We start from the raw sequence: 25,310 nt of genomic DNA, 5'->3' as shown, positions 1-25,310 counted from the left end.
TCAGTAAATTGCAGTGTTTAACAGACTGTTATATTTTATATTAGATTATAATATATATTTTTTGTCACGTAAATGCAATGGTAAATATTAGTACTGGCTCTTAATTTGGGTGTGTAAAAATACAGTGTGTCCTTAATAAGTGATCATTTGACATTTTATGTTTTACAACATTACAAAATTAAGAAGAATTTTTTTTTTTCATTTGACTACGTTTTTATGGTAAATGGCAAATTTTACTACTTTTTTAATAGTTGCATTATTCTATGCCTGGTTTTTCTGTTATCCTTCATTTAAAAGGTGTTACTTTGTCTAAAGGAAGCTATACATTCTACATTTTTCTCCATTATTTTTCTCCATTATTTTTCTCAATTTTTTGTGTTTACAACAGATTTGAATTTGAAGGATTTGAAGTAGCTGTCAAAACAAAGTCCAATAAAAAGCATTTAATGGTTTCCCATAATTTACGCAATTCGTATGTGCCCAGTAGGAACGTATATGGCTCTGAAATAGCTTTGTTGTAATCAGAGGTGTCAAACTCCAGCCCTCAAGGGCCACTGTCCTGCAGTTTTTCGATTTGCCACAGGTACAAAACACTGGAATGAAATGGCTTAATTACCTCCTTCTTGTGTAGATAAATTCTCCAGAGCCTTGCTAATGACCCAATTATTCTATTCAGATGTGGTGCAGCAGAGGCCCATCTAAAAGTTGCAGGGTAGGACTGGAGTTTGAAATCTAGTTCTTATCATTCGTAATTCCCACGGTCCGCAAAGGCATCGGGAGGCTCCTCCCATCCATCATAGCCCGACTTCCAACGAGAATTCAGGGTGCTACATTGAAGAGGAACAAAAAGGCGACCTGACAGCAGTGTTTTCACTCCCTCCACTTTCTCCGGGGTAGTTACGGGATTTCAATGTTCAGCCTGATCCTTGTAAGTATTCATTGGGCAAATTACGAACATTGGCTTTCCATTTTTTTGTATGACTAATTAGAAGTGGGATATTACATGATAAGAAGGTTTCTATGATACATGGCAGCCGCAGTAAGTTGCATGAGGGCTTGCCTGATAAGGCGAACCACTACGTTAGCCTAGCTTCATAGCTTAGACAGCCACGACTCTCGCCGCTTTTACACAGTAAGATGTATTATGAGACAAGGAAATGTTACCAGTTTGTTTATTACCTCAGTGTTATGGAGTACACATCTGGGAAAAGTCAAAGTTATTGAGACTTTCTCAGATTGAACGTTGCTAGTGGTGACGGCAAAATGCGGAGTTCAGCTAACCTGCTAGCTAATGTAGCGGTATTAGCGTGCTATTGTGACCACTGCCATTTCCTAGAGGAAAACGGAACATTTCGAACGGGTTTTATTGAAATGTCGACAAGAAAGTTCACCGTGAACGTTTCAAAGATGTTTTTTTGCCAAAGCTAAATATTGCCCGTTGTGTCACATTGGCGGTTAATGATATCTTTAATTGTACATTGAGCTCCCGAAACAGCTCAAGCTTAGCAGATTGTGTTGTACGATCTAGTTTGCCTTTAACCAGTGGTTAACGTTTTTTGCAGTTGCTTCAATTGTAACATTGACCGCAGACGTACTGTTATGACATCTTAATTTCAAGCAAGTGGCGGTCATCTTACGTTCTGGGATTTAGTTCTTTTACAGAGTAACGTCAGTAGTTTTGGTGTAACAGTCTTGACTCCCAGATGGCGACTGAGTTTAGCCGGTTCCACCCTGAGTGACAAATGTTGACTCAATTGTATGGTTGACCTATTTGTTCGAAGCATCCAGGCCACCATTTAAACTTGCTCTTAGTTTAAACTTTTCAAATGATACCTATATGTGTATATTTTAAACAGTTGAAAATCTGAAATTCCTGGTGCTTGTATGTATCAATTCACACTCAAATATTTTTTGGGGGGAAAAAGCTAAAAAAAAATATCCTGTATAAATTTAGAATTTAAGCTTAGTTTTATTATATGTACTTTTCAGTAAAACTTAAAAGAATACGTGACTATTGCTTGCACTCTGCAATAGTTTAAGGATTAAGATCACAAAAGTTCTGACTGTACTTTACTGTATCCCAACATGAACTTGATAGACAATGCACTGAATTCTAAATTTACGTGTGCTATTAAAGTGGATTTTAGAAACTAACATTCCACAATAGTAAATAAGCTGGTTTGGCAGAGATGGCAGAGTCCTCTAACGGGAAAATCCAGTGACTATAACCAAACAGACTAGCTGATGGAAACATACCTGCTCCCCTCACAAATCAACCGAACTGACACCTTGTCTAACAATTTACACACACAGCCGTAGCATTTCCACCGGTCTGATTTGACTCTTTAATTTACTTTGATGCAGAAATTGTTGCTACATTCGAGGTTGAGCGGGCCTGTAATTTATCCGTTCTGGTGTTTCTTGAAACAGAAAGCACCCCTGCATTTTAGCTTTTTGTGGGCTGAAGTGAAATGAGGAAATGCAGTTGGGGGGAGGAAGTTGACTTGAGCAGCTGTGACACTAAAGGCCACTGCAAATTCCCATGCCTCACTGGTTTATGATTTATGGCTGCTCAGTGATTCCGGTTTCGGTGCTGGTAGTAAATTTCAACGAGAGGGTGGTACGATATTGACGCTCTAAACATTCCTGCCAACATGGGTGGATAAGTGAATGAGTAACAGGTAAGCTAATTATAAATTCCTGCTTATGAGTGAGCCACAGCAAGGTGACCCACTTAGCTTGTGGTGGCAATAGAGGGTGAGGTATAGAAACCTGGCATATAAAGAGCTTTTTTTTTTTTTTTTTTTTTTTTTTTCTTTTGTTGACACAAAGATTATCCTGATGGGTGTCCAACTGTAGCAACTGATTCAAAGGTTGTTTTTTTTTCATGAACGACCAGAATACCTGACAATCTGAGTAATGCCACCTCAACTCTTTTTATATGACTCGCGCTTCAACACATACGCAGGTCATTCCTGCTGGTGAGCTGGCTTTCATCTTGAATCCAATTGGCGCATGATGCACTGGCCAGTCTAGACGGAGCATTTTTTGAATTCACTCCCCGAGATCACACCTTTGCAGTCATATGGTCTCACACTGCAAGGTATATGCTTATAAATGGATGTGGTGAATGAGACTTTGAGCTGGAGGGAATCCCATGTCATGCGGCTTGTCATGAGAAACCAAGTCCCCCCCTCGGCCTCCCCCACACACACACACACTCGATTTGAATTTTCAGCTTTTCTTTAAAATGTGCTTAAAGTGTGATGTTCAAAATGTCCTGCTCTATGGGTAGGTTGAGACCTAGTCAAACTTGATTATCTCAGTTCTCAAATCTTCAGATGGGATTTCTTTGACATGACATCTTTGTGTGTTTTCACAGCAGAAACTGTTTCTGTTTTAAATCCTCGCTGTTTCCACTGCAGGACCTGGGCCAAATAAATTTAGCCCGGTAAGGTGTTGGCACTTTGTGGATGTACCTCGACACAAATGTCAAGGTTTGGTTTATTTGAGAATGGATGTCAAACATTTCTTAGCATTTTGTTTCTATCATCTCCCACTTTAACTCTGTTGAAGATTCACATTTTACTTGAAATTCAGATGGAACTGCTGTTTTTCAACCGTAACATTAAAACTCAAACTGAAAATCAATGTTTTATTTTGCTTGGATTTAAATGGATGAATAAATAGAGGCTGACTAAGTGAACACGCCTCCTGGCAATGTGAAATCTAACTCAGTTCCTCAGCATTGAGTATTATTAACTAACTTCAGGCTGAAGGAAGTGAGGCGCATTGCAACATTTATTTGGTTAATTTATCTTTGGGACACAGAGTGCAAGATTTAGCTCCTAAAGGTCTGTGCATTTCCTGACTTTTTAGAGTGATTTTTAAATGTTTGAGTGTGTAACCTCTGTGTTGCAAACATGTTAAGACTTTATTGTAAAGTCAGGACTGTGCTGTGTCCTGACCACAGCACAGTCTCTGCTCTGCTACAGATGTGAACAAATAGAAAGGCTGATTTAGCATAATTTGGTTTGATTAAATGCCATTTTTCCTCAATTTGTAGTGACTTTTCTAAAGTCTAACCACTGAGGCTAAATCATTGGTATGAGTATATTTTTATTTGATCAGTCTTTGAACAAGACTGATCAAAGTTCCAGGTTGCTTAACTTGAACCGCTGAAGTTATTTCTGGGGCTTCCAGGTAACTCAGCCGAATCTGCAGTGGTCTTATCTTATTGCCCACCCCCAAGGGGAGACTTGCTTTCACATAAAGGTAAACCAAAAAAAAAAAATAAACCATGCTTTTTAAATTAAGAGCAATTTTTATATAATCAGTCTTTTAAACTGCTCAAGTTATAGGAAGAAAAAGCGGTACCGTGTTTTATGCGTACTACGTTGCAGGAATAAAAGGGTAGTGTTTTATCTGTGTAGAGATGCACGGTGGTAGGAGGGGAAGTTCTCAGCCTTGGTTACCGTAACTGTGAAAGGCGAACCCCATGTACTGAAACACGATGCCAACTTATCAAAGCGGGTTACTGGGGGAGAACACCACCTGTGTTGTTGCCTGCTGGCTTTAAGCCCATCTAGCCACGGGGATCCTGTGAGTGTTGAAAGGTAGGGTGGAGAAGGCCTGCTCAATGTTGACTGGCTTTACATAGTTGTCTGAAATTGTATTTTTTTTTTTTCTTTTTTACAAAAAAAAAAGAACCCTTACATAATACAATCTTTGGCTTAAGGGTTATTCTTGTGCATTGAAGTTGTGATCACTTCTCGCCGTGCGAACAGCAGGGAGTCGATTTCCACTTTTTTTTTTTTTTTTTTTTTTTTTGACCTGTTGGATGTTCCAACTTTTACATAGCAGAGCATCATTCTGCTTACGCCTTTTCGGTTTTCCTGCGTAACATATCTGTTGATGAGTCATGCTGTGTTCGGCACGGTATTCGTTTACAGTTGTTGCCGTAGCGTTCGGTTAAAGCAAAGACACAGACTCGTTGGGACTGTGTCAGACTAACACCTCATGTAGATGCTGCTGCTGTGGTGTTGCCTGCTGAAACTATAGCAACAGGTAGGACTTGGAACCTTGCTTTGGGTTAACTCTTGTGTGCGGTTTTTATCATTTAACACTTTTCTATAATGGAATTACTTTGGTGGTTTTTTTTTTTTGACATGAAGCTGATGCATTGATTCAAAATCTGTTTTGGTCTAAAGTGCTGGCGGACATGCAGACATCAGTCTTGCTGTGTTTCTCTTATTACCTAGGCATTAATTTTCCTCATGCTTCAGCTGTTTTTTGTTCTCCCTCTTAAGAAGCTTATCAAACACTTAAACTGACTGACAGCGTCTCCCCGAATGACTCTAAACTTGCATGGTCTTCACGAACATAATCTCAGAACAAAAGGGATTTGTACCCAGTAGCTGTGATTGTATAATTAAGTGTATTTTTTTTCCTATTAAGAAAGTTGCCATTCTAGCAGACGGACCTTGCTGTCCATTTTCAAACATTTAGGTTTAACGCTGCATGTCCAGTCTCTTGCTAGTCCCAAATATGTGAATGTTTAAATATGTTGTCATTGTTCAGATCTCTTCACAAAGAACATCAAAATTCCCTGTAGAAGCACTTGTTGCTACCACAGAGATAATTGTTGATATAGCAACAGGCGAGTCCTGATGCAGCTCTCTGAACGCAGCGTTTGCTTCTAAATGTCAGCAGAATTGATGTTGCAGTGGGACCAAACCTCTTGGTAAATATTTGTGCAGGCGCTCTCTTGTTTCTGTCAGTGTTGGCATTCTTTTGTAAAGTGGATCTTTTATTTTAGTGGCTCACCTTTACATCCTACTGCAGTATGTTTCTCTGGTTTCATCACATGCATATCAATAATATTTAGACTAATCCACAGTCCAGACAATTAAACAACAACCGTCTTTTTAACTCTTAAACGATAAACTCTCAAGTTAATGGTTTGTACAGACAACTTCATGCAGCAGTTTGGACTTTGAGACATTGGTTGTGGATGCTCCAACTAACCTGTTCAATGCAGTTTGGGTGGAAGTCATTATGTAACATCTGCCCATTCCAAATGTTCACATCCGGAGTCAAAATACCCAGTTTAACGCTTTAGCAACAGAACAGGGTGTGAATGCCAACAAAATACCAAGAACTAATTAACTTTTTCTTTTTACATGGAAATACCAAGAACTAGTTATCAACTTTTTACATGAAACTTTTTAAAATGCACTTTGCAGTAAAACTAGTAGGGGTAACACTAGTAGTTCTAAAAGTCACGCATTTTGTTAGTTTTAGCCTAATGCTTTTATTTCATCCTAAAATATCACTGATTTTAAGTTTGTAAACCTTCTTCTGGAACTAAAAGCAGCACATAAACCTGTTCCACCACTAGAACCAGAAGCACACAATGGAATTGGAACAATTTTTATTTTCTTTTTTTAGCTTGATCATAATTCTAGTCAGTGTAGTTGACTATAGAAATATCTGAAGAAAAATAATACTTTATAATTGGTTTCAAAAACTAAAAACACACTTTTGTGGTCTGAAGAATTCATGAACAAACTGTTTGATGCAATTTTTTTTAGTTTAGTAAAAACATATATAGATGGGAGACATGCTTTATAGCATAAATTGAGATGGACAAAATGGTCCTTTAGTTTAGTGCTGATGGCAAGCCATGAGTCGGATGCCAGCTTCGGCATTAGTGCACCACATCACACAGCCTTATCCTATTGTACTTGCAAATTGCCTTTTTTCCCCCTACCTGGTTCCTCAAATGATGTCACACAAAGTTGCAAAAGTAAATGGAGACTTTTTGATTGTTTTCCGCCAGCTGACGTGCAGGCGGAAAACGATGTCTTTATTAGTCAGCTGGGGCAATTCGAGAACTATTTTCTATCTTGCGTCAACAGAAGAGTTTCCAACATGGATTCAAAATGGTGGCAGCTATATGCAGCAAAAGCAACAAATGTGCTTCTTTTTATAAGTTGAGATAATTTATCATTCATAAAAGTGTCTCTCTTTGTGCCTTGGCTAGATTGCCAAAGCACATTTTTGGCAGGAACAGCGGTGCTACTACCCCTTAGACTAGTTAAATTTTCCTAGTGTATTTAGGAATAATTTTGAGTTTTATGATTTTTGTCCCATTGGTCATTTAATTCTTTAGGTAGATATGTTTTAATTTAATGAAAAAACTAAGACAAAAAGGACTGCTTTGGTTGCTTGACACTTGTTCTGGCACTTTACATTTCTGTTCCCTTCTGTAAGCTCTTTAGCCCTTTTCTCTACTCTTGCCCACCCTCTAAGCACTATCATAAGGCTTTGATCGTTACATTGTTTATCTGTGCTCACTCAGAGGCTGTAAAGCGACATAAGTGGCCCTAACCATGCAAAGTACATGTGTGCTGGGTGTTTCTTTTCATAGGAGTAGGGAGGGGGTTTCCATGTTCCCCCCCACCTCCTGTTTCTAGCTTACAGGGACACAGAGTCAGAACAACAAGCACTCCAACTGAAGATTAGCTTCTGTCCTCTGGGAATACAGCAAGGCAACCTGTTGTGCTGAACAGAGGATAGTCAGCATGCCCACTTTATAACATAAACACAGTAAATAGTCTTTTGTTTAAATCCCAATCATTTAGATTGTCAGCTAACTCAACTTTGGAAGATATTGTATAAATCCTTAGATTTTAAGTGCCAATTCTTAAAACAAAAATAAAAAAAAAACACCTGATTTAAGTGAATATGCGACACCAAGTTGATTTCTCTTTATGCAATTTTGAGGTTTGCACTCACTAAATGTATACTAAGCTACCAGTAAATAGGGGATCTAATAAAGAACAGCTCAAAACAAATTACTGCTAAATATTGTGCTTTTGAAAATAGACATGCTGATGTCCGTCTGTATAAACTGCAAGCAAAACAGGAATAGACCCTTTTCAAAAGATGGTGACGAAAGCCAAACTGTAGCACTTTAAATTTAATTAAAATGTGCTGCCTTTGCAAAAACATTGGTTGAATGTGTAATCTTTTCAGTATAGGGCTGCCCACAATTTGATTACATCTACTGAAATGACACGTATCCTCTTCTGTCATTGGTTGGAAAGCTCAGTTTGCCCACAAAACTGCAGTTTTTACTGTTTGACATTTTGCTTTTAGTTCCCCAAAAAGTTGCCTATACAGACTTTCTCTCTGGACTTTCCGTATTCTGCTGTGTTGAATCTGGTGCAACTATATCGCCAACGCAGCGTCAGTTTGTGCATTATCCATATCGCAAAGGACTGGAGTGCAATAATTATCGGCTAGTATATTACAAGTCTTATGAACTTGCATTGTAAGTGCTTATGTAATAATTAGACAGGCGGACAGAGTCTCATTCAGCATGTTCATAAGTACTACTTATAAGTAGCGCTGAACCTATTTGACCTGAGGGTAATTATTGGACTATAGGTCTTGACTTCTTGACCCATGGGAGTCCCAAGCAAACCTTGGTTGAGCTCTGAAAGGATTGCCACACTGGCTCACCCACATTATGCTTAACCCTTAATATGAACAGTTTTTCTTACAATAGACCTATTTCTGTACAGTAATCAACTAAATTTACAATATCAAGTTAGCTTAAGGTTAATTACTTATCAGAGACTTTCTTTGTTACCTGCTCTTGGAGGGAATTTCATTTCTTGTAGCACTGATGAATAAATATTCTAAAAAATTCTGTTGTCACAGAAAGCAACATTTTTGACTAGTTTTGTATCATTTTGTAGGAATGCTGCATGCATTGTGCATCATTTTACATACTGATCTAAGTTTAGACTTTTATTAAACACTACCCACCCACAAAGTGGTTGTAAAAGAAGCATATTTTTGGTACAGTCAATTGTGAAACTTTATTCCTCACATTTCTTGTTGGCCTCTATTGTCATATCGCAGCGTGAGTCATGTTTTTGAACTATGTAGTTTCAGAACCACATTCATGCCCTTTGCTTTATTTCCAGTCCAGCTGGTTACACTGAGTATTATTCCATGCCACTAAAGTTACAGTTACACATGTGACTTTTTAACATGCATACTTCCAGAAATCTTGTAGTCTACAAGTCTACCTTCTGGTTTGCCTTCTTTTTTTGTGTTTGTTCAAGTTTTTTTTTTTTTTCCACGCTTGATCTTCTTTGGCTAAATGCTACATGGTAATGGAAGACTGGGACACATTTCTGTTGACTTTGAAAAAGCAGTGTTGAAACAATTCAACCGCACTTTTAGATTGCCACATTCAAATTAAATAACAAGCTCATTAAGTAGTGAAAGTCATCATCAATAAAGCCTGACATACTGCGACAAAAGTTGGTATTCATAAAAGTTTGGAAAGTGGGTGAAGAGTGTTTGACAAGACCCTTGGCATGGCACTGCCTGGAAACCATCCTTTAGGAAACGGTTCAAGCTCCCTCATCTAAAGGTTAGGGGTGTGCTAAGTTTTTCTATGCAACAACAAAAAGGCCCTTGAAGTGGAACATTGCGTAATTTTTCTCTCTCTCCCTCTTTAATTATCTTTTAAGGCGAACAAAGATTCTGTTCTTGGAAACATTCTGAAGGGACATGTTCTAGTGCTTCCCACATCCGTTCCTGGAAAAGTGGCAGAATTCCGTCAACAAAACACGTAGTCACGCAGCATCCACTGCCTTGACGTATCACTTTCTGCCGAGCCTGCTGTTTGCAAATCCCCAGGAGAGGGCAGGTCGTGAGAGGCACAGCAACAGTCTGGGATCGCCGGAGCTGAATTTTGCATATACGCCTCAATCTTTCAATGCTGGCCTGTCTAGGCATGCCTGGGGATTTGAGTGTTGTGCTTGTTGCACTAGATAAACTGGTGAAACTAAAACAGGAGAGTAACTAGAGTTGCTTATTGTACTTCTGTCTTTTCCTTTTGGTTTTTGCGTTTGACTTTTGCATTCTTTCAAGCATGAATGGCAGGGTGTTTGTTGCTTGCTGAATTTCGACACAACTGGTTTACAACCACATGCAGTATTTCCTTTCTTTTTTTTTTCTTTTTTTTTTTACAAACCATAACTTTTTCCAAATATGTCACACTTGTCTTTGCTGTTTTTAAACCTGGACATTTTAGACGAGAGTAACTCTAATAGTCCTGGGGATCACTTTAAATTATCTGTTATTCAAATGGTTAGTAAGACTTTCCTAAGATTTTTGTCTTAAAAAAAAAACATTCTTATTTCAGCTTTTCCTGGAGGTGTTGTACTATCACTGCAATCCCCCTCCTGAACACCAGCTGTCACTGCTAAGAAAATGTGGCCGAATAGCAGGAATATTCCTGAACGGAGCTGAAGTATTTAGTTTCAAGGGATAGAGTCTCAAAGAATGGTGTGAACCCCACGATCAAAAAGACCTAATATCCACAGAACTTTAGGCATTTGTATTTTTTAATTTTTTTTAAATTATTATTTAGTTTTTTTTCAGTGAGTTTAAGCGAGAGCTGCAACACATTACTTTATTCAGCTATTTAAAACAAGCAGCAGCTGTGGACCAGGTGGAAAGAAATTTTGAGCTGCGTCATTGTTCTGCATTTTACTTTGTTGGAACGAAGTCAGTTACTGTAATGAGCGATGTGCTAATCGCATATGCTCCACCCAAATACAATATTTCATTCATTTAGACATGAACAATCTTAGACGTGAAGTGTTTGCTTTTTGAAAACTCCTGAAAATCCGACACCACCTTTTATCATGAGTTCTTACCAAAGATGAAACCATAGTCAGCTCTTTCACATTGCATATTAAAAAGAAGGTTGTTATTTTCATGCTGTGTTATTTGCACAACAGGAGAGGGAAAACTCTCAAAGCTCCAGCAGAGATTCTCCTCTGGGTCTGCAGCTTGACCCCTCTTGAGAGAATTCGTACCATAAGCGTGAACTTATGATAATATGTATTTAAAAAATACTTTATTACTCTTATCAGTAAACAACTGTCATGATGCGTGTGTGTGTGTGTCTGTGTGTCACCGCAGAAAGTTCCCAGAAGTCAGTCGCCGTCAATATGAAGTCGTAGAATCAAAGGAGGGGGGGGGAACTTGAATCTTCTGTATTTTGTAATCAATACACTTGTCTGTTTCATCATTTACAAGTAAGGTTCACAAAATTTGTCATTATTAGTTACTGCTATCTTGGCTTATTATTGCTAGTTAGTGACTTTGAGGCTTTTATCTAGATCAGTGTTGCCTAATGACTACCAGAGAAATAAAATGTATAACATAAGTGGTCTTTATGTAATGGTACGTTTAGGAAGAACAGATGACCGTCGACTATCAAAACTAGGCATATCCACACTTTGTTTTTGTTTTGTTTGTCTTCTAAGGAACATTTTGTATTTACTTTCATTAATAATATATTTTGGATATTCTTGAATATAAGTTTAGGAGCAGCAGTCAGACCTGTTCCTTGCTGTGCATCAGCTGTTTAACAGTGATATTTGTATGAATAACTTTCACCATAAATGAGGCAGATTTATATTGAACTTTAGGTTATACAGGATTCAGACTGTATAACCTAAAGTTGCGTGGTTTAAAACATATGCCACATTTATTTTCAGACATTCCTGAAAAGTCCCATTTTCACCAAGTGGCATTCTAACCAGATTTTCCTGTTGTATTACTACAGTGACATTTAATGGCGTCTTAATTTGTCTACATGAATGGATTGATATTCTTGGATTGTTTGACTATACCTTTCTAATAACTGGATTTGAGTCATGTTAGTTTGCTTTCTAAAGCTCTGAGAGATCATTTGTTGTGAATGGTGAAAAAAAATAAATAAATTCCCACTGCAAACAGAGCTTGTGAATGCTTCTGATTGGTGGGGAAAACTTCTGAGGAGAGGATAAATACAGTAGCCATTTCTGTCATTTTGAAATGATAGAAATGGCAAACTTGACAATCCATTTTTTTCTAACATTCTCAAAAATGCCCATCAAAATGTTAAATCAAAACACTTCAGAAAGGACAAACCGCCTTCCTGAAAAGTCGTTCTCCTTCGAGGGTTCAGGTGAGTTCAAGTGAAATGAAACCTGTGTTGGACCAGCGGTAAACACTGATCTAATGGTTCTGGCTAATGGAAAAGCGAGCTGGTTTTGAGAGGTCTTCAAATTGAGGTCCCTGAACTTTGCTTTCACTTTTTGTTTTTCTTCAACATTTGAATTAGTCATAGCTGCTGTGAAAGTTTGGGTTGAATCAGCCCCAGTTGGAGACGAGAGCTGCCGAACCATCGTGTCCAGTCGACTTTTTATTTATTTTTAATTTAGCTTTTGTTCCCCATTTTGTCTGGTTTAATGTTGCAAACTTACTGTTGTGTCCCTGCTCTCTTGGATGTCAAAGATTTACCAGCTTTTTTTTTTTTTTTTTTTTTTTTTTGTAACTGTACTTCCTTGAACTCCTTGTCATTTCCAGGGATATCAGTTGTTTTATTTAGTTCTTGGAGAGGTCAAAGGGGTGTTTATGTCTGTGACACTTTGTTCCTACAGATGGTGTCTGCGTAGTGTTAAAACAGTCAGCCACCACCCATCTCAGTTTTCTCTTCTTTTTTTTTTTTTTGTCACGATTGATATTGGTACTTACTATATATATATATATATATATATATATATATATATATATATATATATATATATACACACACACACGAAAGTTCAGAATAAAAATTAATTGGGTACAGAAGGCATCCTGCTGCTTTCAAATTTACAGGAGCCACCAAATGTCACGTCTGTGATGCATGTTGCTCAGCTCCCCCTCCTGCCAGTGGACAAGGATCGGACACAGAAAATTAGGCCTCCGGCTGCTTCAAGGTGGCATAATCTGGCCGTGCCCGGTCTGGATCCAGACAAAACATCAGCGAGAGACGCACGACCTCAAACCACCAGACGGAGATGCATATAACATCTCTCTCAAGAAGTGTGGGGGGGAGGAGGGGGGAGAAATGCCCTCAGACATTCCTGTTTGCTAAAAGTCTGTTTTGCCATCACGGTCCTACTAGTTTCTGTGTATGTCCGACCAGACACTTAACCTCGTGTGTATGTTTGCACAATCTAATTTTAGTAAAACACTCCTTCATCCATGTAGCAACTGTATTCCCTGAGCCGGCTTCCGTGTGTTTACACTACTTACTTCTGTATATGTTGCGCTCGTCGCAAGAATCATGGCGATTGACCACCTGAGTGCTATCGGGTGTCAAAAGACGCTCTCGTTGTCCTTGTTAGTTACGGAGTCATGTTGCATTGAAGTGCTTAACAAAGTGAAAGGTTTTGAATTAAATCAGCCGCTATCAATTCTACCTCCAAGCCCTTGAATCTGTTGAAACATTAATGCTGTAACAATGTCCGTCACAAACGATAACATGCATTTTTAACCCTGGTAAAATGCTACTTTTTATTCAGATTTCTCTGCAGCTGAGGCCGCCTAAAGCAATGAGTCGGCACCTGTTGGTTACCCATGCCCTGATTCCCATTATTCTGCTTCTTTTATCGCATGTTTAGGTTTGTATGTCCCTCTCTGTTCTCAGATACCGCTGCTCTTATCGCACCTCCCTGCTCAATACCATTTTATTCCGCCACCTTCTGTTCTTTCTCCTTTGTCACTTAAAAAGACGTGTGCAAGTAGTTAGCTTTTTCTTTTTTTTTTTTTCTTTTTTTTCTTTTTAATCCATGCTATATGCTGTTGGCTTTTATCTTTCCCTTCTTTTTCAGTTTTAGCAGTGCTTCATCCACAGCACACGTGATGTGGGAATGGGACACAAAGTAGCCCACTGTGTGGGCCTCTTCATGAACATAGTGACCTTTTACCCAATTTAGAATATATATTTGTACACAGCCATGCATGCACAAAATGGCAACCGCTATCTATTTCTTTTTTTATTTTGCCGTGTGTACATGGCGGAGACTTACGGAGACTTTTGAGCTGAACACTTTTATTTTGAGCACATGCACTGTAGCAAGGAGATGAATTCCAACAGAGATGTGGATCTTTCGGTGTTTAGTGATTAAATTCAGAAACAAATTTTTCTAGTAAACGCTAAGAGATTCTGTCTCACTGAGAAGAGGAAAATGCAGTGTAAAAAAAAAAAAAAAAAAGCAGAACATTAATTTAAAACGGTCTATAAGGTTCCATAGTGTATCAAATTCCATCAGTTTATTTAAAAAGAAAAATGGGTGTGTGCATATGATTATGTAACTTAAATTACCAGCATCAGTTTATCTTAGCTGTCTGGATTTCCTTAAATAAAAATGTGTCAAAGAATTATTTAAAATGCATAAGTTGTGCAAAGATGGCCTTTTATGGTAGCCAAGTGGAGACATAATGCGACTTGCAGTATACTTGCAAAAATGTTCAACTTGAACACATCTTTAAAATTTTTTCCTTTTGAATCAATTCACATTTCCCATGACTAGATCTTTTTTTTCCCCTAATTTATTTCAGATTTTTTGCACACCCTTAAATTTCAAGCCTTTTTTTTTTTGTTCTTGCATAAGAAAGTAAAAGCAAGTTTCAGTTTACTCATGCCTTTTGGAGATAGTGGAATTCAACAACCTCTGGCTATATGCAGGATAATGTAGAAACACATTGATTTTCTGTAATAAAGACACATATTACAAGGGACTTTTGAAGGTATTGATAAAAAAAAAAAAAAAATGGGTTTAAACTAATTAACATCATACCTCTACCACTCATTCACTATCAGCTCAACCAAAGATGGCTGACTTGTCACTTAGCAGCTCTGACTGCTAATTTATGCATCACGGTTTGTTTCCTGTGTGGTTAAACATGCGCTGTCGTCTACAAACCCAGTGCAAGTGCATCTCGTTCTTACTGCATTAAAGTGGTTCATGATCGCAGAACCAGTTTGCAAATTTCAGCTGTAATTTGCATGCCTTCCCGACAATGTGACAGCCCTACAGGCAGCTGCTTTGGTCTGATCTTGCCAAGTTTTACCTACTTCCTTTTTTGAAATCACCCCCGCCCCAAATTGTTTATCTACTTTGAGGGCTCAATAAAATCAACTTCCTTTTTTACTTTTTTTTTTTTTTAATTTCTAGAACAAGTCAGGTGAAAATCTGACTTGGAATGTAAACAAACTGAAAAATTCAGTGGGTGGTTTTATTTCAGGATTAAATGCAATCTAAAGAAACTGTTGAATGCAAATGAATACATGGTTGTTAACTTAAAGTGTATATCTTGATCCTTCGCTCATATTTATCAGGGAAATGAGCATGTAAATGTTGTAGCAACAAATGTCTATAGATGGTGTTGGTTACCCTTTTTTTTTCTTCTTTTTTTTTTCTTTTTAAAAGAAGAAGTTGTTGCATCAACAGTTTTCGGAATCGTTGCAAATTTTCAGTCAGCCCATGAATTTTGTTTGCTTATTAGCATGTTAAGTGGATGGCAAGCTGCTAAAAGGGAAGTGCAGATGCTTAGGCCTGCTCAGACTTCATTAGGCATAATGTAAATCCCGCCCCCAAACAAAGCCCTACTTTCCTTTTATTTATTTATACTCATGGTGACATTCAAATTGTCAGCCTGTCTTTTTGTCTCTCTAAACCCTGCTGTTTGCTGAGTCTTCAAAACAAACAATATGACTTCTTTGCATCTGGTCAATCATCCCTAGTTTTTTTTTTTTTTTTTTATCTTTTGACATAACCTGTCATTGTGGAGGTCCTGTCTGGTCCTTGTGTCAATGTTTTTGCTCCGCTTCTGTTTATTCATCTCCTTGTATCTTTGTCTCATTGCTAATGCTAAAAACAACCGGCAGCCATCTTTTTTTTTTTGTTTTGTTTTGTTTTGTTTTTTTGCTTTGTTTTTGACACTCCTCCATTTCTGAAGAGTCAAAAGTTCATTAAATCCTTCAAGTCCCCATTCTTCAGCTGTCTGCATGCAACCCTCCTGTTCTGTTTCTGGCAGCTCGAGGGTGGTAATTAAAGGCGTCACAGAGGATCTCGGCCGTCACAGAATGAAAGGAGTGGGGGAAAGAAAAAAGTCAAGTCTGTTTTTGAGAGTGCCCTTATAGCTGTTGCCAAGTACAGAAGAGGGAGAGAAGAAGAGAATAGTAGAATTTAGAGTGGGTAGATGCGTCCCTTTGACTCTGGTTGGTAGTTGACTGCGGGTAAGCGGCAGCAGTCTAGCTTGGTGGGAGTTGAGGAAAGATGAGAAAGTTGTTGTGGTTTCTAAGAATGGCATCATATTCCTGGATCCCTTGAGCTGTTTTTCGTCTTTATAAAACCTACTACCAGGGAAGCGGGTTCAGTTGAGACGCATCGAGATTTGCTTTTGCTCTTGTAAGCGAGAGAAACGGTGATTCAGAACCGAGTCTGGTCATTTTTGAAGAGTTAAAAAGGGAGCGTGGGACTGAAGTTCTGGCTCTTGTTGAATCTTTGCCCCCCCCCCTTTAATCCTCACCTTGTGACTATGGCCTATGCAGTGATGGAGTGTGAGCCTTGTACCACCCACTCTTGTGTGTACCTAGTTGTGATAGCCAGCTCCCCGCAACCCCTCCTTCCGCGCAGGCCCGCACACACACACACGCACACACCTCCCTGTGATGTCGCTCTGAGACGGTTCCAGCCAGTTTGCGGCAGCTGGTTTTAGACTGTCGAGGACTTGGCAGCGGTTTGACTGGCAACTCCCTAGCTAGTTACAGACCAGACATTACCTGTTCTGGGACGGAGCCTTCTGAAGCCCGTGTGTGCGCCAGCCCTGCTGTGCATATTATTAGTTTCCATTTGGGTGACAGGTGGTGAATTTACAAAGTGTCGTAATCCAAAGGTGTTGTAATTTCACAGCTAAATAAAGCAATGTTACAGACTCAGAAATGTGCTGCAGGTTGCAGGATTTTTTTTTTTTTTTAAATCAAGATAAACTTACTAATACAACTTTCTGGTCTTTGTTATTCCAAGACCAGAAAATTTGATTATTCTTCTGCGTATAACAGGTTGTCCTCACATAGTTAAATGTCTTACCCTTTCTTTTTTTTTTCTTTTTTTTTTTATGTAAGATTAAGACCTTAAAATGTCTTAAGTTCATTAGGATAAAAATGTAAGTCGGCCTGAATACATTACTCACAGCTCTTAAGTGTTTTTTCTGGCAGAATTCTTTTTTTAGTCTTGTATATTCTATGTAGTATTTTATATACTACTAGCTAACTAGCTTTTATGCATCATGGGTAAGAGCACATTTATGGTCAGTTGCCTGGACGATGTTTGTTATCCACCGCTTGTGCTGCCAACCCCAAATTTTTTAAGCTTGGCTTTCTGGGCCTTTAAGACTGTAGATATTCCTGAAGTACTCCTTGTATTTGTAGGTTTTTTTTTTTTTTTTTTTTTGCTTTGAATGTCACTCAAGGTGATATTGGAAAACGGTTTTAAAGTCATACTTTCTGGAACCTGCAGATACCCTGTGTACCTTTTGCTCTAGTTTTTTGTTGATTAAACATCATGTAATTAGATTAGTCTTGGTCACCGGAAGAGGAAGTGATCCTTTGCATGTTTAGACACCTCAGATATGCTGGGTGTGTGGTGTCCTTCAAACAATGAGACGCCGCCTACACCGCATTTAGCTAGGTGTGTCCTTTTTACTGAGGGTTTTAGTCACTCAAGTTTACATTTAAGATGATTAGAAACGGACGGATGTGCTCTTGAAGTGCTATCATTAATGCACTTTAGTGCGGACAGTGACAGTGGAGACTTTTGGCCACATCGCCATTGCATTGTCCTTGAATGTTACCATTTATTGTGGAGCTAATGGAATAATACAAGATACTATGTCTTTAATATATTGCTTTATGATGAGGGTCGCACACGTTGTTCATCGTTGACCTCTAGATTTCAATATTTCTCAAACTGTAATATTTAATCGAGCTTTAGAGCTCCAAACACACACCAATTCAAAAATAATAATGATAAGCTTTTCCGTTACTTTTAAAATTGAATCCATTATTATGGAATTTGATTAGGATGGGATGCTTGTGTGATTTAAAAGCTCTTGTCCAGTCAAGACTTCTGTATTAATTTTAATATCCCTCTATTACGCTGCTGAATGGGAAGCCAAAAAAATAAGTCCCTGAAATACATGAAGTATTTGGCCCAGTCATGCTCATCCAAAACTTTAGGCAATATTTGTTCATCCGAGTACAGCTTATAAAACATGTTTCAGCTCATGGACTTGTTCTAATTTAAGGCACTTTGTGTTACCTTAACCATTCACCGCTGGCCGAGGGAAAGGAATCAATTGGTTTGGTTTTTTGGATGCATACTGAGATTAAGGATAACATGGGCACTCTTAAGATCTAAAGCAAGCTTTATGTATCAGGAAGTGTATTAAAAAAAGTATTAGGACATGGTCTGAGGTATGAAAGGTAAGAAACAGTGAGTTGTTTTTGTTCCGAGTCTGTTTGTGTTTAGTAAACTGGAGCAGATTATTTTTAGACTTTTATTGGCGGAGATAATGTTCCGACTTGGTTTGGAGGACATAAATGACTATTTACCTCTCATATTTTGAACACATGAAATATTGATTAAAAGATTGACACTCTGCACATTTTCTGACTAACGGTGCTGCTGCTGCTGCGCAGCACAAACTTGCAGACAGGATTTAAGCCCGACGATCCGCTTTTAGCTTTATTGTGCAAACGTTTCGACACGATCTGTGTCTTCATCAGAGTCGGAAGTGAAATATCAACGGCGGGTCACACAGTCTAATATAAGCATGCAGTAATTACATTCTGAAAATGGCATTTCTGCATTTGTGGTACCAAGTAGGGGTTTCAACCAGACGACCATGTGGACATCCTCTGCAGAACAACTTTTAATGTTTTGTAGTCCGGTAAATGTGCACTTCCCTTTTAGTGTAACTGTTTTAAACGTGTGATATCCAAATATGATTTATTTATTTTTTAAGAATCCTCTTTCCCCTCTCTTCGCAGGCTTTCTGTGTCGACTTCAGCCGTACCTATATGGCGTGTGTGACCGGAGAATTCTGCCAGGCACAGCACCTCACCTCAGTGGAGAAGTGAATCGGCCGCCCCCCGAGGGACTACGCTACCCAGAAACCTCCCTGACTGCCAGCACATTAGGAACTGCTGACGTTTTTTTTTCCCAAAAGGCCTTCCTTCATCTCTGGGATATCGCGTAGTCCTTGGCCCGACTGCCCTGCCCTATCCCAACCAATACGAAAAATATTTACTTTCCGCTTTCTCCTTGAACAGCCAATCACAACCAACTCTCCTGAATGGGGTAAACTCATTGGATGACTTTTGGATAGTCTCATCCTTTTTTTTTTTTTTTTTTTTTCCTTTTTTTTTTATTCCCCCTCCCCTTCTATTTTTTTGTTTCAATTTCCTTTCAATTTACATTTTTACTCATCCCAGAAAACTGTGGACTACTTTTGTTTGAGTTTTTTTTGTTATTTTTTTCTCTGTGTGCATCATCCCTCAGTGAAGACCTGTCGTTCTCCTGACCCATTCTTCTTCACGTCTTGTCCTTTTTTTAATTTATTCTACCCTTCCCCGATCACTCAAACCTCATAGCAATCTGTACATCTGAGCCAAAAGTCGCTTTTTATTTTATGAGTATTGTAATTGTTTTTTCAAGCCGTCTCGCCAACATGAACCGCCCTGCTGCAGTCGAGATTAAACATGAGGCCATGAGGTTCCTTATCACCCACAATCCCACCAATGCTACGCTCAACAAGTTTACCGAGGTGAGAGGCTTTATTGGTCATCGACTGCATTCATGTTTGTTTTGAATGTCTCCGACTGAAAGCTCGTCATTTGTCGTCTGTCAGGAGCTGAAAAAGTTCGAGGTAGACACGTTGGTGAGAGTTTGTGACGCCACCTACGATAAGGCTCCAGTGGAGAAGGAGGGCATACAGGTCTTGGTGAGCGTCGCGTCTCTGGGCTTGTCTCTGCCTTTCCGAAGTCATTCGTGCTGATTAGTTTTCAATTTGCTCTTTCCATCTCCAGGACTGGCCCTTCGATGATGGCGCCCCTCCTCCCACGCAGATTGTGGACGACTGGCTGAAGCTGCTTAACACCAAGTTTCGAGAGCAACCTGGCTGCTGCGTCGCTGTGCACTGTGTGGCAGGGCTGGGCAGGTACGAGTGTCTCACTTTGTCGTTTTCCCAGACAAAAGCTTCAATTAAATCCTGCAGAAGTTGCTCAATTCACACAATTTCAGTTGGGTGTTTTCGAGGTTTGCAATTTCCTTGATTCCTGGATAAAGTCCTTTAGAGAGGTTATTACAAAACTGTGCAGTTTGAAAGTCAAAGTGCACAATGTGACGTCTGATTAAAATCCTAAATTTGGAATACAGTATTTACAGCTGAAACCAGACGTTTTCATTCACCCAATGAAAAAGCCGACACATTTTGTTTCTCGCTGTCTGAAGTTAAATTAGTTGTCTTACATCAGTTGGAATCAGCAGAATTATTTCTATTTGCTAAATGCCAGAAAATCTGGAAAAAATATAATTTTTTAGAGATTCTTTTTTTTTTTTTGTAAATTTCTTTGTAAATTGTGTTAAGTGTCATTTGAGAAGGAAGGTCATTTACATTTGTATGACCTTTTTTGGATAGTTTCACTATATCACAGATTTATCATTCCTTTTGGTACAGTAACTTATTGATCTGCATATTAGAAATAAAGGTTGTCATATATTTTGCATGTTAAACAGCATTATTGAAATAGATTTTTTTTTTTATGTCCAAAGTGTGGTGCTGAAAAAGTTTGAAACCTTACATTAAAAGTGCTTGAATGTTATTGGAAAAGTGTATTAGTTTTTTATATCTTGCCTTAGAATTCCAGTTAAATTTAGAAGTGGGCTTTGACTGGGCCATTCTGATACACAAGTATATTTTAATGTAGTCCTGTTGGATGCAGCCCTGCCTCCAAACGGTTAGGGCTTGTTGTCCAGTTGCGGGGCTTTTATTGGTCAGACAAGGCTCCGTTTCAACCCCCTGTAACACACTGACTGCTAGATGAGGTCACAGAGTTCACACACTGCTACAGAAAGCTCTGAATTGTTAAGTGTCTGAGAAGTCGACTCTTTTTTTCTTTTTTTTTTTTTTCTAATCTTCTTGTCGTCTAGCCATCCTCTCACCCTCCGTTCTTCCCTTCACCACCTGTTCCTTCTCCCCTAGACATGACACAGCTTGAGCTGATTGTCTTTTGTCCCAGTGCTGAGTTTCCTCTTGCAACTTGAACTGTTGTCTTCTCCTCCTGTTCCCTGAGGGCTCTGTAAATAAAGTCAACAGATTAGATAATCCGTCATTAGTTACAACACTCTCTGCTCTGTCTCTGACCGCAAAATTAGGCAATTCCATTTTCGCTCGCCGTAAAGCGAGGTTGCACGGGTAATGTGAAGTTATGCCCCGTTGTAATCGCACCTCAGTGTGCCGGGGAATTGCAGTTTAGTCGCGTCGAATGGCACAAGTGCGAAAACAATGCGGGCAGAAGCGCATGATGTGGGCGAACTGGTGCGAAAGTGTCCTCTCCGACCACAAGCACTCAGCAAACCCAGCAGTTCTCCCTCTAGCTTCTAGCACTTTTTTTTTCTTCTTCTTCTTTCTTTTGCATTGCTGTGACATTCCAGAGGCTTCGTTTTTCCATGTGTTGGTTAGACTGGTATTTTCTGAAACCACCACCAGTCTTTTTCGTAGAAGTTTACTCGCTGAACTCGTCTGTATGAGTTTGGTACAGAGAAGGTGTGGAGACAGAGAGATTTTTGTTTGAACTTCATTTTCCTTTTCAATTTTCTAATTTGCTGCTCCTCAGAATTTCTGAGCTAGACAAGTAGCTGAAGGAAATGCTGCTCTAGAGCTGAAATCTGACCTCGTCCAAGGAACTGCTGTATTTATTTATTTTTTTCTCATCCCGTCTTCTCTCTGGTGAGCGAGGAGTCGGCCGTTTTACTGTAACTTATCACAAAGTACTAGTACAGCGGCTCAGTAGGGCGCCTATGAACTTGTACACCCCTGTAGATTTCCCAGGCCTGTTTCCCAGGTTTACCTTCCTTTCCCCCCCTCCCCATTTTATTACCAAGGAGCCCTGCGAACCTTGGCATTTCATCTCCTGTTCTCCCCGTTCTTGCTTTAACCAGTCTAATGGATTCCTTTACCTTTCAGAGCTCCAGTCTTGGTGGCCTTAGCCCTCCTTGAGGGAGGAATGAAGTATGAAGACGCCGTGCAGTTCATAAGGCAGTGAGTACTAGTCTTAGAGCTTTACAGACTCAAAACATGATTATTTCTTTATGGACTGAGACTAGGTTAAAAGGTTATAAGCAGTGGATGAATATATTTGCATCTTTATTAATATAAATCCAGCTTACCTGGTTGTGGAGGCTGAAGTTAATGAGTTGTGTAACAGTTTTTTGGAAGTAAAGAAGACTTCTGTAGTCTTAAAATGACTGAATCCTTAAGAACTTCATAGCGGTTTACACCAACACCATTTTTTATGACATCAGGAGGCTATTTTTGCAAAGAAGCCACTGATTATGTACACAGGAAATGAAGGTAGGTGGTGTGCCACCAACAGTCTTCCTACGTGAAATGTGTTCTTGGACACAAACTATCATTTTCCTATCAGAATGTCCATGTAAAGTGAGTTTAAAAAGTATGAAATACTTAGAATTCAATATGTAATGCAAACCTGCGAAAGCATTCTTCTACTAAAGCGTAAGCCGTCTTGTTTTGGTATCCTACCTGCTCTTTCACCGTCTCTTCAACGACATTCTTGTAAACACGGACTTCCACATTTTATTAATGCCTATTTTTAATGACATGCATGAAGCTTATATGCTCTAAGTGGAGCCAAAGAGTCAAATCACCCACAAAAACCTGTTAATTATTTGGAGCTTTTTAAGTTAACATTTTATTGCTTTTTACACTTTGTTTCATGGGACGATTATTGGGAGTGCGCAGCCTCCTACATCCATTTTCTGTGTAAAAATAATGGTCAGCTTAGATGTAAATTACTATCCGACACAAACATGAATGACGGTGGTTTAAAGTTATACAGTAGCATTTGGCATAAACTGCTTTGAGATTTTTGATTTTTGACAATTTAAACACGCTGCAGGGTAGGCTTCTTTCAGTGTAGCTGTAAGCTTTAACCAGTTGAAATTCATACTTTTAGATACCAAGTTATCTGCTGCAGATGAGACAAAAACTGGCTTGTTTTTAAAAATAACCTCATTCCAGAAATTCTCCACTGTCTCTTTAAAGAAGCCTGCCTGGTTGCAATATGGACCCTTTTCATGTGGTTGAGAGATGAGTTAATGAGTTGTGGACGCATTGTTGGTCTTGGCCGTCTTTCCTTGTTTGTCAGTGAGAAATGGTCAATAAGCAAAGAAGTGGATTACTCTAAAAGGTTAATAATTCCTCTGAGTTTGAGTGTGTGCTTTCCCAATTTAGAACTAAAACAACTTTCCTGTTTTGTTTTGTTTTTTCCTGTAGGAAGAGACGTGGAGCCTTCAACTCCAAACAGCTTCTTTACCTCGAGAAATACAGACCCAAAATGCGTCTGCGGTTCAAAGATAACGGCCACAACTGCTGCGTGCAGTAGGCCGTCCGTCTGTGCATCCGCTTTCAATGCACATCTAGTTCGGAATCTTCCAACAAAGAGGAGATAATAACACACACAAAAAAAGAGTGCTATCAGTAATTGTTGTGATGATTTGTAAACACTGAGTCATGGTTAATTGATCTGAGAGAAATCGAATGATCAAACAAAATGAAACTAGATCTGGGGAAGTCCACCAGCCGAACCAATGAATGGAAGGTCAAAGCACACAGATGGGCCCGCCTCCCGGTTCTACAGCTCAACCAAACCACGGGCCAGAATTTTATTTTATTTTATTTCTTTTTTTTTCTCCACTCGAGTCCATCCTGTACTTGTCTGTTTTTTTTTTTTTTTTTTTTACTTCTCACTTTAAGTTGTAATCATGGGATATTTTACCTTCCATTATGTGAATTTTATTTTTACACATACATGGTTTTAATTCTGAAATGTTTTAATTCTGTTCTTATTTCCTTCCATTGCTATTTGGCCTTTTTTCTTTTTCTTTTTCTTTAAAGAAAAAAAACATTTTTAAACTTTTAACACATTTTGATTGTGTTTTTTGTTTTTGCACAAAACTCAAAAGGTTCACCCTGAAAATGCAGTAATGTTCTCTTTTTGTTTTTTTTAATGAATTTTTTTTTTTTTTTTTTTCGCTCCTCACTTGCTTCAAGTCACTTTCAGTTTAGGGCCTCACTGAGTCTGAATATATCATATTTATTTGCAAGAGAATTGTGGCAGTGTTGAGTTTGGCAGGGGCAAGGACACTTTGTTATCCAATTTTTCTTTTTCTTCTTTTTTTTTTAAGTAACTATGTAAGAGCCATGACTTTTTTCTTCTTCTTCTTCTTCTTATAAGTCTTGTTGGAGTGCAATAATCAGTCCACCTCAGATAAGCCCATCAGACCCTGCTGAGCATTCTTCACCCACATTTTACATGAACGCAGACATTTCAGACAGGAAATAAGAGCTGCTCCAGCTGGCACTCCTCCAGCTGTCATTCATTTTACCAAATGGGGAGGAGAGGGTTGCGGTGGGGTGGGGGTGCTACAGGATTTCTCCAAACAAATATGCAGATTTCAGCTCACACACTTGAGCCCAGGATCTGGTCTGACAGACGGGGTGGAGGAGAATGGAAAATGGTCAGTTTTTTTTATCATTGTACCCATTTTGAAGACACCCCCCCCCCCCCCCCGATTCGTATTGGTTCTTTAAAGATAAATAAATTGAAATAAAAAGCATTCTGGTGGGTCTCATTCTTTCTATTGCAGTACATACCTGGAGGGTGTTATTTATTCACAAGCTTGTTTTGTGAGATCAAAATCAATTTCCTTTAGCAGCAACTTTCTGTTTATTTATTTTTATTTTTTCTGAATTGCTCCGCTCTTTGTGGCCAAGTATTTCTTAGATGGCACTTGCTCATCAAGTATGTCAGAAGCTGTCCTACATGTTCTTTCCCCACCGGAGGGTGACTCACCACCACGTGGAAGGCACAGGACACCGTGGTACTGAGAAATGACTCACTAGATCTCAAACGGATCACGACTCCGTGCAACGCAGGAGACAGATCAAAGCGCCCCCTCTGCTGTTGAAGTCAGGTAATTGCACTCAGAAATCCCCCCCCCCCATCTCCCCCAAACTCGTGTGTTTTCGCACTGACTGCTGTTACAAGTGTAACGACGTCAGCTTTAATTATGCACAATTTAATGAACTGC

The 25,310-nt window shown here is 39.0% G+C and overlaps 1 protein-coding gene across 2 annotated transcripts; it reads left to right on the top strand.

The window, feature by feature from the left end:
• The first annotated feature begins 795 nt into the window (after positions 1-795).
• Positions 796-24,836, top strand: ptp4a2b (protein tyrosine phosphatase 4A2b). Of its 2 annotated transcripts, XM_014988799.2 has the most exons (7): positions 796-928; positions 18,968-19,277; positions 19,635-19,743; positions 19,828-19,920; positions 20,006-20,136; positions 22,165-22,239; positions 23,494-24,836. In XM_014988799.2, the coding sequence occupies exons 2-7, from the start codon at positions 19,273-19,275 to the stop codon at positions 23,600-23,602; spliced, it is 522 nt and encodes a 173-aa protein (XP_014844285.1). In that variant the 5' UTR covers positions 796-928; positions 18,968-19,272; the 3' UTR covers positions 23,603-24,836. The 2 variants fall into 2 exon arrangements, with proteins under 2 accessions (XP_014844285.1, XP_014844284.1); XM_014988798.2 differs by lacking the exons at positions 796-928; positions 18,968-19,277 and having other exon boundaries at positions 19,299-19,743.
• The last annotated feature ends 474 nt before the right edge of the window (positions 24,837-25,310 follow it).

The sequence above is a fragment of the Poecilia mexicana genome, unplaced genomic scaffold (assembly GCF_051168715.1).
Source record: "Poecilia mexicana isolate PSO_F unplaced genomic scaffold, ASM5116871v1 scaffold_11, whole genome shotgun sequence".
NCBI classification, from domain to species: domain Eukaryota; kingdom Metazoa; phylum Chordata; class Actinopteri; order Cyprinodontiformes; family Poeciliidae; genus Poecilia; species Poecilia mexicana.
Note: the sequence above shows the minus strand (reverse complement) of the source record. Positions and strands in the feature narration are given on the sequence as shown.

Excerpts from the sequence above, each read along its gene's own strand:
- ptp4a2b (XM_014988798.2), top strand. The coding sequence starts at position 19,609 with ATGAGTATTGTAATTGTTTTTTCAAGCCGTCTCGCCAACATGAACCGC. Across the intron at positions 19,744-19,827 it reads CGCTCAACAAGTTTACCGAG|GAGCTGAAAAAGTTCGAGGT; the intron begins GTGAGAGGCTTT and ends GTCGTCTGTCAG. Across the intron at positions 19,921-20,005 it reads AGGAGGGCATACAGGTCTTG|GACTGGCCCTTCGATGATGG; the intron begins GTGAGCGTCGCG and ends TTCCATCTCCAG.